This window comes from Ciconia boyciana, chromosome 4, assembly GCF_034638445.1.
Source record: "Ciconia boyciana chromosome 4, ASM3463844v1, whole genome shotgun sequence".
NCBI lineage: Eukaryota > Metazoa > Chordata > Aves > Ciconiiformes > Ciconiidae > Ciconia > Ciconia boyciana.
This window is the reverse complement of record NC_132937.1, coordinates 55,817,992-55,834,285: the sequence shown is the minus strand read 5'-3', so window position 1 is coordinate 55,834,285 and position 16,294 is coordinate 55,817,992. Positions and strand designations below refer to the sequence as shown.

At 42.3% G+C, this 16,294-nt stretch overlaps 2 protein-coding genes across 5 annotated transcripts in view; one reads left to right on the top strand and one right to left on the bottom strand.

The window, feature by feature from the left end:
- Nucleotides 1-1,708: 1,708 nt before the first annotated feature.
- NMRK1 (nicotinamide riboside kinase 1) lies at nucleotides 1,709-11,652 on the bottom strand. Of its 4 annotated transcripts, none has more exons than XM_072858966.1 (9): nucleotides 11,380-11,652; nucleotides 8,674-8,733; nucleotides 8,157-8,247; nucleotides 7,445-7,493; nucleotides 5,790-5,961; nucleotides 5,640-5,711; nucleotides 4,527-4,633; nucleotides 3,401-3,490; nucleotides 1,709-3,015 (listed from the first exon to the last, which is right to left on the bottom strand). In XM_072858966.1, exons 2-9 carry the CDS (start codon nucleotides 8,700-8,702, stop codon nucleotides 2,996-2,998), a joined length of 630 nt encoding a protein of 209 aa, XP_072715067.1. In that variant the 5' UTR covers nucleotides 8,703-8,733; nucleotides 11,380-11,652; the 3' UTR covers nucleotides 1,709-2,995. The 4 variants fall into 4 exon arrangements, with proteins under 4 accessions (XP_072715067.1, XP_072715064.1, XP_072715065.1 ...); XM_072858963.1 differs by lacking the exon at nucleotides 11,380-11,652 and adding an exon at nucleotides 10,683-10,967; XM_072858964.1 differs by lacking the exon at nucleotides 11,380-11,652 and adding an exon at nucleotides 10,303-10,814.
- Nucleotides 11,123-16,294, top strand: part of OSTF1 (osteoclast stimulating factor 1) — a 20,853-nt gene continuing 15,681 nt past the window's right edge. The window contains exon 1 of the mRNA XM_072858968.1: nucleotides 11,123-11,330. Coding sequence (XP_072715069.1) covers nucleotides 11,297-11,330 — 34 coding nt within the window. The 5' untranslated portion in view covers nucleotides 11,123-11,296. The remainder of the gene's footprint in view (nucleotides 11,331-16,294) is intronic.

Sequence of the window (16,294 nt, the reverse complement as noted above, 5' to 3'; positions counted from 1 at the left end):
TTTAAGTTGTACTCATGCATTTCTCCATGTAAGAAAATACTTCAAAAGTTTATTGCAGGGACACCATAATACTACAAGTTCCATGCGGGGATGGGAAAAGCAACAACAAATTTCTTCCCTTCACCATTGTATTGGCTTTGTGTGGCAAGGTTTTGGTAGCGGGCAGGCTACAAGCCTGGCTTCTGTGAGGGGAGGCCAGAAGCTTCCCCCTCATCAGACAGAGCCAGTTCTAGCCGGGTCCAAGACAGACGCACCACTGGCCAACACCAAGCCTATCAGTGACAGTGGAAGTGCCTCTGTGATAACGTATTTAAGAAGGGGGAAAAACTGCTGCACGACAGCAGCTGGGAGAGAGGAGTGAGAATATGTGAGAGAAACAGCCCTGCAGACACCACAGTCAGTGTAGAAGGAGGGGGAGGAGGTGCTCCAGGCACCAGAGCAGAGATTCCCCTGCAGCCCCTGGTGAAGACCATGGTGTTATGAGTGAAAAGCAGGTGTGGATCCCTCAGGGACAAGGCACAACACACAGCAAGTGAAAGGTTTGGCTTTATGGAAAGCAGAGGGTTACCATGGTGGGAGCCCCCGGACACCAACGCTAATCAAACGGGGACCCGACACAGTGGAACCATGCTCGAGAGTGAAGCACAAAGGAAAGCACTGCAGGGGTGGATAATAAAACTTATGCAGATTAACATACCATACATATGTAACGTCCTGTTTTGCTCATTAGCAAAGTTGCTGATGTAATGCAGGTGCTGCTGTCCAAATTCCAAGATCCGCAGCTGGCCATCATGGTAGTGCCTGTGCAGGGGTATGTGCAGCTGCAGGGGGAGTGAACTACCCCAGGTTATCATAACAAGGACATAAAACGTGCTTGGGACTGTACATACTCGGATGGGGGAGGCGAACTGTCCTGCGTTACTGTAACAAAGTCTTCTTATGCACTACACATGGTGAAGCAGGTTGTCCCCCTGCTGCCCACAGAGGTCCATGGTGGAGCAGATATCCACCCTTAAGCCTGTGGAGGACCCCACGCTGGAGCAGGTGGATGTGCCCCGAAGGAGGCTGTGACCCCATGGAAAGCCCACGCAGGAGCAGTTTCCTGGCAGGACTTGTGACCCCATGGGAGACCCAGACTGGAGCAGTCTGTCCCTGAAGGACTGCAGCACGTGAGAAGGACCCACATTGGAGAAGTTAATGGAGGACTGTCTCCCATGGGTAGGACCCCACGTTGGAGCAGGGGAAGAGTGTGAGGAGGAAGGAGTGGCAGAAACAACACGTGATGAACTGACTGCAACCCCCATTGCCTGTCCCTTTGCACTGCTCAGGGGCAAAGAGGTAGAGAAGCCAAGAGTGAAGTTGAGCCCAGGAAGAAGGGAGGGGTGGGGGAAAAGTGGTTTAAGATTTGTTCTCATTTCTTATTACGCTACGCTGGTGTTAATTGGCAATAAGTTAAATTAAATTCCTCAAGCCAAGTCTGTTTTGCCTGTGACAGTAATTGCTGAGTGACCTCCCTGTCCTTATCTCAACCCACGAGCCTTTCATAATATTTTCACCCCCTGTCCAGTTGAGGAGGGGCTTGGTGGGCACATGGTGGCTAGCTAAGATAACTCACCACAACCATCCAAGTATTACCTAATCTGTTACAGCTGCATCCCTTCCAAAGCAAAATAAAAACAAAAACACAGTTTAGAGTCAGACAGTCCATCACTGCATTTGAGCAAATGCAACTTGAAGTATTTTTACTGCAAAATAATAATACAATTTTGCAAAACAAAATAGTATTTGTAATTCCTTTGTCTTAAACACAGCTTTACACAGCTCTAATCTGTTTAAGACCTGTTTCTTCTATACAGGTTTAGGACTCTTAACACTGTTAACAGTAAAACATTACATTTCAATCACCATGATCAGTTCAGCTGACACACAGTAAGTAATATAGTCCATCCTTTGTTTTTCATGTCTGTAGCTTGATTTTTATTCTGGCTGATAAAAGTGTAAGAGATTGTATAGAAAGTGTAAGAGTTAGTACATTACTTTTTCAGCAACTGAAGATAATTCAATTTCCCAGTTTCCTAGTTTATCTAAATATATATACACAAATCCTATAACAAAGTTTTAACACACATTTAGCATACCTGCTTTCCCAACACTTTAATGAGTATAATTTCAACCTGAGCTATGAAAATTAACAAGAATTATTTCTTCCTTCTTCCTCTCTGAAGCATGCATTTATTTTCTAGTACTCTATGCCATCCCAATAATCGATCTTTGCACAATACATGTACTTAATCTTGGTAGCAATGCATCTGCATTCTCTCCAACATATTATTCCCACATCCTTTTCCAACAATCTGACTTCTCTTCAGGTTTGTTTGGGTTTTTTAAATATCCATTCCCAACTGCTCCAAAGAATACACAACATAAAAATTACTTGACAAACACCACAGAGGTATTTAGCAAGTCTAAGTTAGTTATGTGTTCACTAACAGCTTCAGTTACTGAATAAGCAGTGTAACAGCTTATACAATCTTAAACTTACGATTGCCCCAGTGTATAGCTAGTTCCTCTAGGCATTTTTATGAGCTTCTAATCACTGATAAAGATATTAGAGATAATCACTGTCATTCTTATATGAACATTTCAAATTGCATTCATCCATGTTCAAATATGCTTATTAATCCAACAGAACTGCATCTTTATAGTTCAGTTTTGTACACAAAAATATGTTTATATTCTTTAAAATGTATGCATTCAGTCAGATTTAGGTATCAGCCAAAGCATGACTGATTGAAGAAATTCTAAATAATAATGGACTGTTGATACTACTCAACAATATCTGAGGCTTACAGAGTTAATAGTTGCTACAAATCCACTTGTGTTGTATGAACTAGTATTATGGACGTACACATAACATCTGCTTGGTTGGCTTGCCAAGTGTGACAGTCTTGGGGTTTTCAATTCACATCAAATGGAACCCAGGCTTTCTACATTATCATGCTGTGACCTGCTGATCTAAAATAAAAAGTACACATTTAACCTGTAGTGTCATTTCTCTGTTTGCACATGACATTGTTGTATATTAGAAACTAATACCACCAACATGTCTGCTTCCATTGATGTTTTGCCCCATATTCCTTCTATTATCTTTTTAAAAATTTATTTTATCATTAGATAACAGTGGATTCACCTATTATTTCAGAACATCCAATTTCAAGGAACTTAAAGTTATAGCTTATGATGACTTAGAGTAATGGGCAAACACGTATAAGGACTGTAATACATATATATGGGGAGATACAGATCTATACAATCCTTGCAGTATTTTAATATAAAAGGATTAGCTTCTTGTTAACTTGGAATGGGATAAGCAGGTTCAATTTCCAGTAAAATTACTTACTTCCTTCCCTCAGCTTTTTTAATTCCTGTATTATATCACTATACACACAGGATAAAAGCTCCTCTTGGGATTTAGTTCCATCCAAATAAACTAAGAAAGACAAAAGAAAATGTTTTCATGAGTTCTACGCCAGTCATCTGTAACAGCAATTGGCAAAGTTTTCAGTATTCCTATAGGTGCGATAAGAAGCAATAATTCCTATATGTGCAATAAGAGATGAAAAAGTAAAAAGCAAAACCAGTACCTCCCTTTTCTTCTTTCCCAAATTAATTTTACATGTTAAAAACATATGTTTTTAACATGTTATGAACAAAAAATAACATAATGGAAAAGTATTCTAGTTAAGAATTAATTTAAAAATTTTTGTGGTATAAAAGTCTCCATAAGGGTAGCGGTAACAACATTAGGACAGTAAAGAAATGGAATAATTCAGCAGAAAGGTTCGTGTGCAATGGAAGACCTCAGGTTCTTCCTCAGCTTCAGGGTTTGGGCAAGTCAAGGAGGGGCACTGCAGTTCCCATTCTCACTGCACAGCAAGAAGCGGTGCCCTAGTCTTCATGCTGATGAAGCAGCCACCTGACTTCTCTTTCCTCTAGCCCCGACTCCAGAATTAGGCAGTCCAAGAGCTGCACAAGCTCTTGAACAAGCTCAAGAACATCACACAAGCTTACGGCAGCGCCCCATCAGCTGGCTCAGCGTTGACACTTCTCATGCAACAGTGGTGACTGTAGTGTGTACAACAAGCACCTAGGAAGTATCTTCAGCATATTATAGGACTTCAACCAGTACTTTAATACTGTTCTGAATAGTTCTGCCAGTGCCTTAGCTGTCGTCTCAGAAGCTTCCTACTTAGCCATACACACATATGCACACATGCGCACAAAAACTAGCTTGTTAAATGGACTTAATTAGTGATCAGAACATTTCTAACTTCATAATTTTCATTATTAAAAAAAAAACCCAAACCGCTACAGACTTGAAAAATAAAACAACAAAAGGTCCAAACCTAATGCCCAAGTGCCAAAAAAATATTTGAAGAAAACTCTGTCCTGTACAAAAAAACCCGCAACCCAAGAAAAGCGCCACACTTAAGCATTTTATAAGTTTAAAATTAAGGATACCATACCAACATTACTTGCATTCTCTTCCAATTCATTTTTATATTTCAGATACATAGGCCACACGTGTCCATCGAAGTACCCCGGTGTATCTGCTGGCTGATAGACTCTGGTGCTACACAAAAATATATTTGCTTTCCTATGCAAGTTTTACATTTTTCCCCTAGTGTCAGCTGGTTTAATAAGAGCATCTATCCAAAATAAAAACAGGCTGGCAGGCTGCATAACTGTTCAAGCAAAGGATGCTCCTTTGTTTTAATATAATCTGTGATATGAACTCTTGCTAACTTACCTATTTCTGCCAATCAAATTACATTTAAGATGAGGTAAAAGGATTTTTTTTATTGAAAAAGGTATTACATATAAATTAAGCTGTATTGAAAATGTTACCAAAACAAATTACTTTTTTTCTTTTTTTATTGGGTATACAGATTTCTCAAGTTTTAAGGGACTAGAGGTTTTGTCTAGTCACTTCCAGCCTGGATGCTGAAGTCCTTTAAAGGTGAGTCTAGTGAGAAACCAAGAAAGTGGAATCAACCAAAGCCAGCCAAATAGAGGATTTCTTCACTCAACCAGCAGATTCTGACTTCATGCACATGTATTGCTCCAAATTTGGAGGCAAGTCAGACACTGGCTCAATAATCTAAATCAGATATATGGTACAACTAATGCACAGTCTAAATGAAGCATACACTAAAACCAGACATGAACATTGTTACTTTAACAATAATAATCATGTAGCTGTATTCAACCAAGGATAAGACTGCTTAATATTTTTTTAGCTGTTTCTCATTTTAAACATGGTTTAACTCCAATATGCAGTCAGTAATCTAAATTTATCTGGACAACAAATGCTCTTTTCAGTGTTTGTAAAACATTTAACATTTTAACATCCCTGTGCTTTAAAATGCAAGCCCCCTGCTCTGCCCCAAACCCACACATTTCTGCATGCTTTTGTTAATGCTGGTTAAATACCCACACAGTCTTCCCTGGGAATCACAGAGGACAGATGATCTTAATAGCTTACATTTGGCGAGCACTGAAGAAAAGCTAGTACAAAAGAACCACTCCAGGTTAGGGGGTACAGTGACCCTCTGTGAGCAATAACGGAATAATCTTACCTCCTTCTCCTTTTGCACTCCTTATAAGGAAGGGTCAAAAAATATCTTCTATTCCATAGTTCATTAAGCGGCCTAAGATAATAATATATTTAGTTCCCTCTTCCTTTTTAGGGCAGCTTTTAATATACCAGGTTACATACTACTGCTTACTCATAATTGTATAGCAGAAAGCCTTCAACAATCAAAATATAAACATCTTCTGTATTTTTCAGATTGTCACATGTATTCTGTGGCTCTTCTGTCACAACACCTGAGCTTGCTGGGCTTTTCATCCAATTACAAATAGTTTTCACCATTTCATCCATATAGAGGGCATCAAGTACTAGATGAAAACAGAAAGTTAGGCACCCCTTAAACACAGAGAATTAAAAAAAAAAAAAAAAGAACCCTTAAGTACCCCTACATTAATCAGTAAGAATCAAATAATCTACATACAAGTCTAAATGAAAGGGAATGCGATTACCCCAAAAATTCTCTCTCACGCATATAAGTAGTTCCATGTTTGCAACTGATGATACTCTGAAACTAAAGCTTTCCCCAGGGTTGGGGGATTTCTGGTGAGTGTGGCCTCTCTGAACTCTGTGGCACCAAAAAGCGTGTGAACTCACTTCACAGCCTTTCCCTTGACAATAGAAACTGCAGGGACTGTTCTCCTATTCCACAAAACTTGTAAAAACTTACTTACTGCAACACCTCCACCCTTCTGTCAATTGTCACTGACACAGGTGAAGGGAGGGGGCACTAAAAAATTTTTGCTTTGGGTTTTTATTGGGATTCAGGTATTTGGAGGGTGGGGATGGATGGATTGGATTGAAAGGAGGATGGCATATAAAGCAAAACAGCACTATGTAGCACCTGTTTTTGTCTGTAGACATGTAAGAATGTATCGAGTAAGTACTGAATGGTAGAGAGAAGGCAGCCTTTGGATAACATAAGAGCAAATGCATTGCAGAGGTGCTTTTAAGAGCAGCATTAAACCCAGATATTTGAACAAGAATGTCCAACTTATCCCTCCAGTTTCACATTCCAGTTTTATGAAGTCTCGAAGCTGAGACAAAGACTGCATAGCTGATCAGAGACAGTTTTCAGATACAGTTTAAGGTTCTGGCCAGTGTTCCCGAGTAATACATTTTGTGATCACCAAGTATCAACAGAGATTAGCTAATAATCAACTGTTCACAACTCGATATGACCAGAACCAAAGCACTGGCCTAAAGTGGATCTGGATCTAGAAGTTTATAAGACTGAATTGGCATGTTGAGACAGCATTAACCATGAGCTTAAAAACATTTTGTCTCTATGTGAGATCTGACATGAAATAAAGGTGTCAGGATCAGACCCAAGTTTTGGCCAATTTGGAACATGACAATGAAAGAGACTCAATGGTGATATCCCACGAGTTCATTATCAAAGTGAAAAGAAAAAAAAAAAAAATCCATCATTATATAGGGAGTGATGAGGTTAAGCTTATGCCAGTGCTGCAATCCAAGACTTAACTGAACAGTGCCATTTGCTACTGCACCAGACGCAACTGTAGAAATAGAGGAAAAGATTAAAAAGAGAAAAGGAAAGGTCAAGCACTAGCTTGAGCTCTTTACTAGTTCAGCAAGTTTTCTTATTTGTCTCAGTGAGCTGAGAGAAACTGAGCAAAGGATTGGTCTTAAACAACCATCTTTGTAACAATCTTTGTTTACTGCCTTGTTCAGAAGGGAAGAGGGGCAGGAGGTGGAGGGGAAGAAGTGATGAGGCTCAGCACAACAGAGTTTCAGTACAATGTTCAAAAGCAATGCATCAAAGTTACTGACCATCATATAGCTTAAATCCACGTTCATCTGTTTCTACTTCAGACTCTGGCTGAAGGGGGAAAAAAATTTGAATATTTTATGCTTTTATGACCACTTTCACAGATACGTAGTCCTCAGTTACAAACATAAGGGTTATACACCTTTGTATCCCAATTAAATTTATCTTCAAAATTAAACTTCTGTAAACAACTATTAAAATATAATACAAACACTTTATTTAATCTAGAACAACAAATTCTCCAAATTGTACCTCTTCAGGTCATTAAAGCTTTACTTCAGAAATAAGAACTGCTTCACCCTCCTTAACAAACAACTCTGATGTCAACGCAAAAGTTGTATTTCTGTTTTGATTTGGGCAACAAAGAACTACCTATTGCTCTATGTGTAGGGTGTGCAGTTAACAGAACAATATCATTAACTTCATTAGCACAAATTATCTTGAAAAATGCATCCAACATACACCCATTCCTTATTTTAAAGGGGTATCAAAGAAGACAGTAAACTTCTTTTTGCTGCGTATACTCAGTGGTTTTGGCCACTGAAAGTTCAGTTATCCCAGTGCTCGTTTTATTTCTCTCTCTCATGAAGTTACCATTATTTTAAGCAGCAATTTTAAAAGTTTATCAATAGAAGAACTGAAAAGAGAAGAAATGATACCAAAATCTACTCAAGCCTACTTTTACCTATCAGGTCTTTCCATGAATACTGTTACCTTAAAGAAGTCATCCTGAGAGATTATATCACAGTTGGGAAGCATTTTCTTAAGCTTTTCTGCCAGTGTTGTTTTCCCCCCATTTGTTACACTGAGTTAGAAAACATAGTAAAAACAGCATCAAGACAAAAATCTATCTTTTAAACATATGTACAAGCTCACACACACATTTCCGTACAGTTAGGGTAAACCACAAAGACACAACCCAAAAACCCCCCAAAATTTGTTCACATTAAATACTCTCTACATCTAGAAATTTTCTGGCAGGTTCCAACAGCTGTCAGACAGTAAGTCTAGCGGTGCCAAGAAAGAGGTTAGAGAGAGGTGGTACTGGAGATCTCCAACAGAGACACGAACAATTTCTTAAGAGTTACATGCCATAAAATGAGGCAATTATATGTTGTATTTGTAATCTAGTCTCAAAATATACCCATTCATAAATAGAAATAACATCACTTCATTCTGAAAGGAAGACCAGTCTTGAGCTGTAGAGGAAATTTAATTTGCTAATACTTACCCTCCGAGGCCAATAACCAATACTTTCATAGTTTGCTTTCTCCTCAGTTCTTCCTTTTCACTGTCAAAGATAGTAGCCAGTGAAAACTCTTAATTCAGCAACACGAAAAGCAGCTTTGTATTAAGAAATACCAATCAGAGATAAGACTTATTTTCTGTCCTTTTTTTTTTTCTTTTTGTAAAGCTACTGTCAGAACCTCAACTGCTTGTTCTAATGCTAACAAAAACCGTGCAACATACATGCCACATCAGAGATTTCAATCTGTTTTACCTTAGACAGTATTATAATCATTTCGGGGGAACTCTGAGAGACTCAGTTCTATCAATGTTAATACCACAGAAGTCACTAAAGAAAAGCACAATTACTAGCTCAAGCATTAATGGTATAAAAAAGATAAGGTAAACAGAACCTGTGGTGGCAAAACAAACAAAACCTTAAAAAATAACCCAGTGATGTGCTGAGGAGAAAGAATTTTTAAAAATTTCAGTAAAGGTTATAACAAAGGGGAGGAGCGAGGGGAAGAATGTTAGTTTTCAGATGAACGAATTCCCTCCAGTTTACCATCCAGTTACCCGTGCCTGCAAAGGTATAGTGTAGCAGAAGGACAAGTGGTAATGGGGCTGCTTCTCTTGGCAGCAGTAGTAGTCTACAGAGTTTGTCAAACCAGTTTAACGTTTGTCAAACGTTGCTTTCCAAGAGCACACACCGATTAATAACTATTCAACCACACACAAACACCCTCTTTTTCACCTGCTCTGTCCTGCTAGGTCACACTTAAGGAGGTAAGGCCTATGACACCTAAGACCTGAAAAGACTGAGCAGGTAACACCATCTCCTCTCCCCAACAAACAAGTATCTGTACTATACTCAAAAAAAGACCATTACAGGGCATCAGTATGAAAGTAAAACCACACTATTCCTGTTAAAATAAGTTTTAGACATACACAGAGTCTGAAATAATAATATGCTTTTGCATTTGTTGCAGTGACCGGAAGTTCAAGTGTTTCAGAGGTCTGTGATATGATCTTTGCATGGTTGCTTTATATGCTTTTTCTGCTAGGACAAAAAAAAAAAAAAAGACGACACACTGACTAGTCCAAGAGTCATCACCAGTATGATAGCCATTGCTCTACAATGGTCCTGCATACCCACAGGAGTTGGTACTGGCAAGTTTTATAAGTTAGCACGTGAAGGTTGTCTGAGAATATTATAAATCTCAAGTTCAATGATACATCGCATGCTTACAGTATTGGCTATCTGTTCAAAGAGTGCAACAGATGATCTGTTCTCAGGAAGCGATGATACTTGGTCCACAAAAAAACCCCAGAACCAACAACAAACCCAATGCTCTTTTCTAAAAATCATCAGTAAGGTTTGTGTTCCAGAGGATTAGCCTTTGTCCCACAAGAAATGCTATGTAACAAACTAAATAACATCTGGACACACATGCTGAGCTTTGGACTCTAATTTGCGTCATTGTCTGTATGAAAGTTAATCCCAGCTTAAGGCAAAAAACACCAGGATGAAAAAACCCACCGATTCTTCCTCCCCCCCGAGTAATGTGTAACACAAATTGCAAAGGCAAACTTGTCACCAATGTTGCAACACAGAAATCCTAGGTTACTCTACCTGGGCTCGGCTTCGCATCTTCAAACAGAACATAAACCCATTATGACCTTAACATAGAATTGCTGTCCCCCTACGTCTAACGGCATAGCGCGGCAAAGCTCCAGCACACGGCAACAGCCGAAGCACGCTTCCTTCTGGGCACCGCCAGACCCGCGTCGGACGCGCCTCTCCCGGGCACCAAACCCACACGCCCGGGCTGGCGGAGGGGCCAAGGGGAGTGCGCGCCGGCCGCCGCACGGCCCACACCTCTCCCGACAGCCCGCGACGCTTCGGCCTCTCTGGGGTTAACGCTGATCTGTAGCCACTGCTTAAAGAGGCCGGGAGGGTGCCCAGAAGGCACCGTGCTGGCCGAACGGCTTCCACGCAGGCGGAGCCCCCACCTCGTACGCCCAGTCACGGAGCTGTCCGAGGCGCGCACGTCGAGGTGGGGTGGGGTGGGGCGGCCCCCGCGGGGCGCGAAGCTCCTGTCACGCGCCCGGGACGGCACTCGCCGCCCGCCCGCCGGTGCTCGCCGGTGCTCGCCCGCGCTCCCCAGGCCCCGCCGCCGCCGCCGTCCCTTGGGCGCGAGCCCCACCGCTTCTAGCGCCCCGCCGCCGCCGCGCGCCCCCATTGGCCGCCTCCTCAGGCCGCTTCCCCTTCCCCTCGCCCCGCCCGCACCCGCGCCCGCGGGCGAGGAGGAGGGGAGGGGCGCGGCGTGGCGTGGCGGAGCCTCGGCGCGCGCGGGGATTGGCTGGGTCCCGCCTGGGGCCGGGGGAGCGCCTGCGGCCGCCACTGGGGGGCGCTGCCCACAGCACCCACCCCTCCCTCCCGCCCGCCCGCCCGCCCGCCGCCCTTCCTTCCTCCTCCTGCCCGCCGCCCGCCGCGCACCGCTCCCGGCACCCGGCGAGGGCTTGCGCTGCCGCTCGCCCCGCCCCGCCCGGCACCGCGGGCCCGCTCGCAGGCAGCCGATCGCCGTCCCGCCGCTGCCCCGTCCGCGCTCGGGCCGGCCCCAGCCATGTCCAAGCCGCCACCTAAACCGGCCAAGCCAGGTAAGGGAGGGGCCCGGCGGCCCGACCCGCCGTTCCCCGGCCGCCTCACCGGCCGCGCGAAGTCGGTGCGGGGCGCGGAGCCTGGTAACACGTGGACCGTTTGGGAGTCGGGTCTGGGCTGTCAGAGCCGGGAGCCCGGCCGGGGGGAGTGGGGCAGGGCCGCCTACACCTTCCTTTCCCCGCCCCGCCGCCATTAGCGTCCGCGCCGCTTGCTCGGTGCCGGCAGCGGAGGCAGGCCCTTTCCGCGGCCCTAGCGCCAGCGGCCCCGCTGGAAGCGGTCGTGGAGCTGCCCTCGGCACGCAGGCATCGTGTCTGGGCGGGGTCCCGCGCCTGCTCCGGCTCGGGGGAAGGTTCGAGAGCGCCCGCGGGGCAGAGCCATCGCCTGGGGACAGGCCCCCCGTGTCGCGGGCTTGCGCAGAGCCTCCTCGCCCCGGCCTTCCTCCTCTGAGGCGCGGCCCAGGCCCGGGAGCTGTGGTGTCCGTGGGTGCTTGGCGTGGTGGCGCGCCCAGCCAGCGGCTGCTGTCGAGGGGAAGCTTGCGGAGGCTGAAGTGCACGGGAAACCTTTTAACCTGTTAAGAAACAGGCGTTGAAATACTCTGAGGTTTGCCCTGTGATTGCGTGGATTAGCAATATCTTGATGAACAAAAGCGGTTTTATAGTATAGTCCCATGCTACGTTCTTCTTCTTCCATGGCATCTGCTGCTTTCCTTTGTAGGACTCCCAATAGCCAAACTCTCAATGCGTCTTTTGACATTCTGGTGCAAATGTGCCTGTCGCCCTTTCTAGCGCATTTAGTCATCCATGCATAAATTTTTGCTCCTGCACCTTTCTCAGATAAATTTAGTGCAAAGTTAGTTTCAAAAAATTAATAGCAGTCACAGATTTTTCTAAAAATATATTGAAAAACCACTGCAAGTTGCACGGTTTTAAACATTGGAATAGAAATGGCACCTTTCAGGTAAACATACATTCTTCTGTCAAAATTTAAGCCATTAGGCTTAGGGTTTTGGTTTTTTAAATAAGGAATTGATCTGGAAAATATAAATGCTGTTTATCACATCTGCATATCATTTCCCAGTATGAAAGGTTAAATTCTTACTTTAAAGTTAAAAATTCATTGTGAATGTAGTTAAATAGATAAGACTAGTTGGTGTCTCCCAAAATATGATTATCTGATCCCTAAATCCATCTGAATTTCAATATTTTTCACACTTAGAATAGTATTTGAAATACTGATGTTTATTAGAAATAATTAAATAAGTAACCTAATTGAGTGTTTTAACTAAATGGCTTATAAAACAAGTTTTTAATTTGAAGTCAACTAAGTGCAAACCTGGTTTAGACCATTTAAACCATCAGTCTTGACCTGCCCACAGAAGCCGAATCTGTTAAAGCTCTCTGAATGTAGAGTTTCATCCTCGGAAGAATCTCCTCTGCCCTGCAGTTTGCTAAGCCTCTTTGAAAACAGCTTACTTGAAGTGAAAAAGACAGTAATAGAAGCATTCCTGTTGTGGACTCTCACTGAAAACCCATACTGAGGAAATCTGTGGGCTTCTGAAAGGGTGTGGTGTTCCTCTTAACAGCCAAATATGTAAGAAGAGTAGATTTTTCCAATGAAGTTGATAACTCAGTTTTCTGTTTTGCAAAAAGATGAGTTCAACTTAACCTAAGATTCTTAAGGAGTTAAAGACTTTAACCCTACCTAACCTGCAGGAGCTGTCAGACTAACTCATATGCGTTATGTCTAATACTAGGTGTCTCTCACTAGTTTGCTGGATGCAGTTTTGTGGTATGCTTGATCTGATAAAATGCAGACTGCCATCAAAAGGACAGGTTCCCTACCCCCTTCCACCCCCCTGCCATCCCCTTTCCATTCCATTTAGTGACAGGACAAGCTGGATTGGTGCTCTGACTTTTTATGTTAGGTTATTTTTATGTCTCAGGAACTTGCTGAGCTAGTTTACCACATGAGTGCTTGACACAGCAAAAGGAAATAGGTAGAAATAAATGGCTGCAGAAGGAAGAGGAAGAGAGTAAGACTCTCTTGCTAGTGGGTTTCACAGTTGATTAAGGGTAATGAGATCAATTTTGCTGAATCCCTAATTTTTGAAGAAAGGAAGTATTATGGAGGCTGTCGCGTTAAATTTTTTCCAAGGCATTTTCAGGAACAGACTGTCTTCTAAGATATTCCAAAGTATTTCTGCAGTTTTATGTCTGGCTTTGTTCTGTCTATAATATCAGTTATGCCTAGGTACTGTCATTGAGTCTCTCAGGGTTATAGAGGTTAAAATGCGCTAGTTAAAGACAGATAAATATGGGAACTCTATGTGGTGAAATAGTTGCTACAGCACCGTAATGCTGTCTCTTTTGGTGGCTTTTAGACTGCAGTTGGTGGAATGTCTTGGTGCATTTGGTTGAGCTGTGTTAATTTTTCTTCACTATTATCAGGTATCCAGTCTATAAACTGGGCTATAACCTGTGTCAGGGAACAGCAAACCTGCTTGCCTTGCTGCTGAATTGTTACAATTCAAGACAGATAGAAGGGAAAACAAGACACTGGTTGCAGTAGTGCTTTCCTTTGTCTTCAGGAAAAAAAAGTGCAGGCTAGATAGAGATGGAATGAGATATAGCAGGTGGCAGGGAAGTGAAGATATTTAGTGAAATAAATATTCATCCTTTCTAAAACAGTTCACTGCTCATCACAGGAGTGTTGAACAATAGAGTTGGATGGCTAGACAGTGCTTTAAAAATGTGGGGAAAAAAGGAGGCGCAAAGAGAGAAAAACTAAGTAGCTATAGCATTACGTGTGGTTTTCTTCAGTATGTGAGAGCATTTTATCTGACAGAAGGCTCTTCTATTAATCCTGTGGCATGCACAGCACATTAGGATTTCAGTTACGGAGAGATGGTTTTGACATCAATATATTTTAGACAATCATCTGGTATGTTTGTCAACACATTAGCTACTATTTCGAGGTCTGTGGTTAGCCCTTGAGTAAGGGGTCATGCTTGTTTTTAGAGGCTTTAGAAGGCTTTTAATTTCTAGTGTTCTGAGACTTTTTTTTTTTAACAAGTGCCTAGCTTTGCTTTTCTCTTGGGGTTCTGTATTATTATTGTTTTCTAGTTGTATTTTCTATTTAGACTTGCTATTGAAGATACAAAGGAGTGGAGTGGGACTTGAAAATAGCAGAAACATTCTTCTCTGTCAGCATTATGCAAGGGTAGGGTTTCTGCTCCATCTTTTAAAAATTGTATTGATGTCTCAAACTACATTATTCTTTGCAGAGTTGATAAACCTCTTAAACATTCTGTGTTGGATTTACAAGAGTTGAATTTGTTGGATTTACAAAAGTTACTTGTTAAGTCCTTTGAACTTGACAAGCTATACTGCCTTCTGCTAGTTGTCTCCTTGAACAGTGCTTTCTGTCTGGTTATGCATTTTTGATTAGAGCCTTACATAGTGTGCAGCAACAGCTTTTGGGGAGATGAAAGTGATAGATTAATATTTTAAAGAAACCTTGCTTTCATATTCTCCAGATAGAGTAAGGTATGTTGATCCTGGCCTAGAGTCCACACAACATTTACATTTTATGGAGAAAGACCAGTCTTTGTCCCAAGGAAATTACAGTTTTAAATTATGCCAATTTAGAGGAAGGGAGGCAGGAGGAAGCATATGTAACATGAACTACCTTAAAGTAGGTCTGTTGACTTTGCAGCCACTAGTAGCTGTCACAGTTAAAAAAAGGATTCTGAACATAAATATTTAGCTTGAATCACAATCAAGTTCACTTCACCTTAATTCTTAGGTAAAGTAGGGGCTGTGACAGTTAGCATTCACAGGAGCAGAAGCCTGCATTGAGTCACATGCCTAAGTTCCTAGCAGTAGGCCTAAATTTGGCAGCAGTGGTGGTGGTAGAGGTTCCTTCTGTAGTCAAAGAAAGGTTTCTGTTAGCCAGGGAGATGTGAGTATGTGAATGTGGGGAGTTACGCTGCGGTCATCAGGTCTAAGGAGAGAAAAACATCAGAGGAAGAATTAAACAGTTCCAAGTCTGATTTCAACATGAATTTTAAACTTTCATTTCTGACCTCAAACCCTTGTCTTACCACAAGCTGCTGGGGCTGCAAACAAGCTTCCTACAAGTGAAGGCATTCTGTGCATTTGCAGAAATAAAACTGGTGAGAAGTAGAAGATTTCAGCATCAAACTGTGCCAGTCAAAATTCATTTGTGAAATTGTGTTCACATACATCTTCTGGGAGAATATTCTTAATACTGATTTTCTGTAAACAAATGGTATTTTTTCCTTCCACTCCAAACACTGGTGCAGTCCATGATTGTTTCTGGGCTGCCCCAGTTTGTCATCTACGCTGGCACCAGTCTACCCTTTGCACTCTTTTCAACATGTCCCTAAACAGATTCCTAGGCTTTTTTGTTTGTTTCTTTAACACAGCCTCCCCTCTGATTTGTATACCCTATGTTCACTTCCCCTTTCTAACAAGCACTACTTAGAAGTGGAAGATGGTTCTCTAACCAGTGGGGACCGCACTTTTTTCTGTCTCAGTTGTGGCAATCCTTAAATGCTGTGTTGTACTCTGTTGCGTCTTTGTGCAAGATCCTGTGAGCAATGTGCCAAAATAGAAGACACACTCCTGTAAAACGTATTTACACTACTTCTGTCTCTGCTTGAAGGTCTGGGTGTAAAGCACCTTATTTTCCAGTTCCTGGGAAGCCAGAAAAAAAAAGTTTCAGTCTGGTCATAATAAATTTTGGGCAGACTGGCCAAATAAATAAATAAAATATCTAATAAAATTGGCCAAACAAGTAAATAAAACATCGAATAAAATTGCATGTCTCTCAAGAGACATGCAGATCATAACATGAACATGTCTTTTCTTACTAAAGCAAACTGCAAGCATATCACAAATTATTCTGACTTGCAGCTTACCTTTGATATTGTCACTTGACC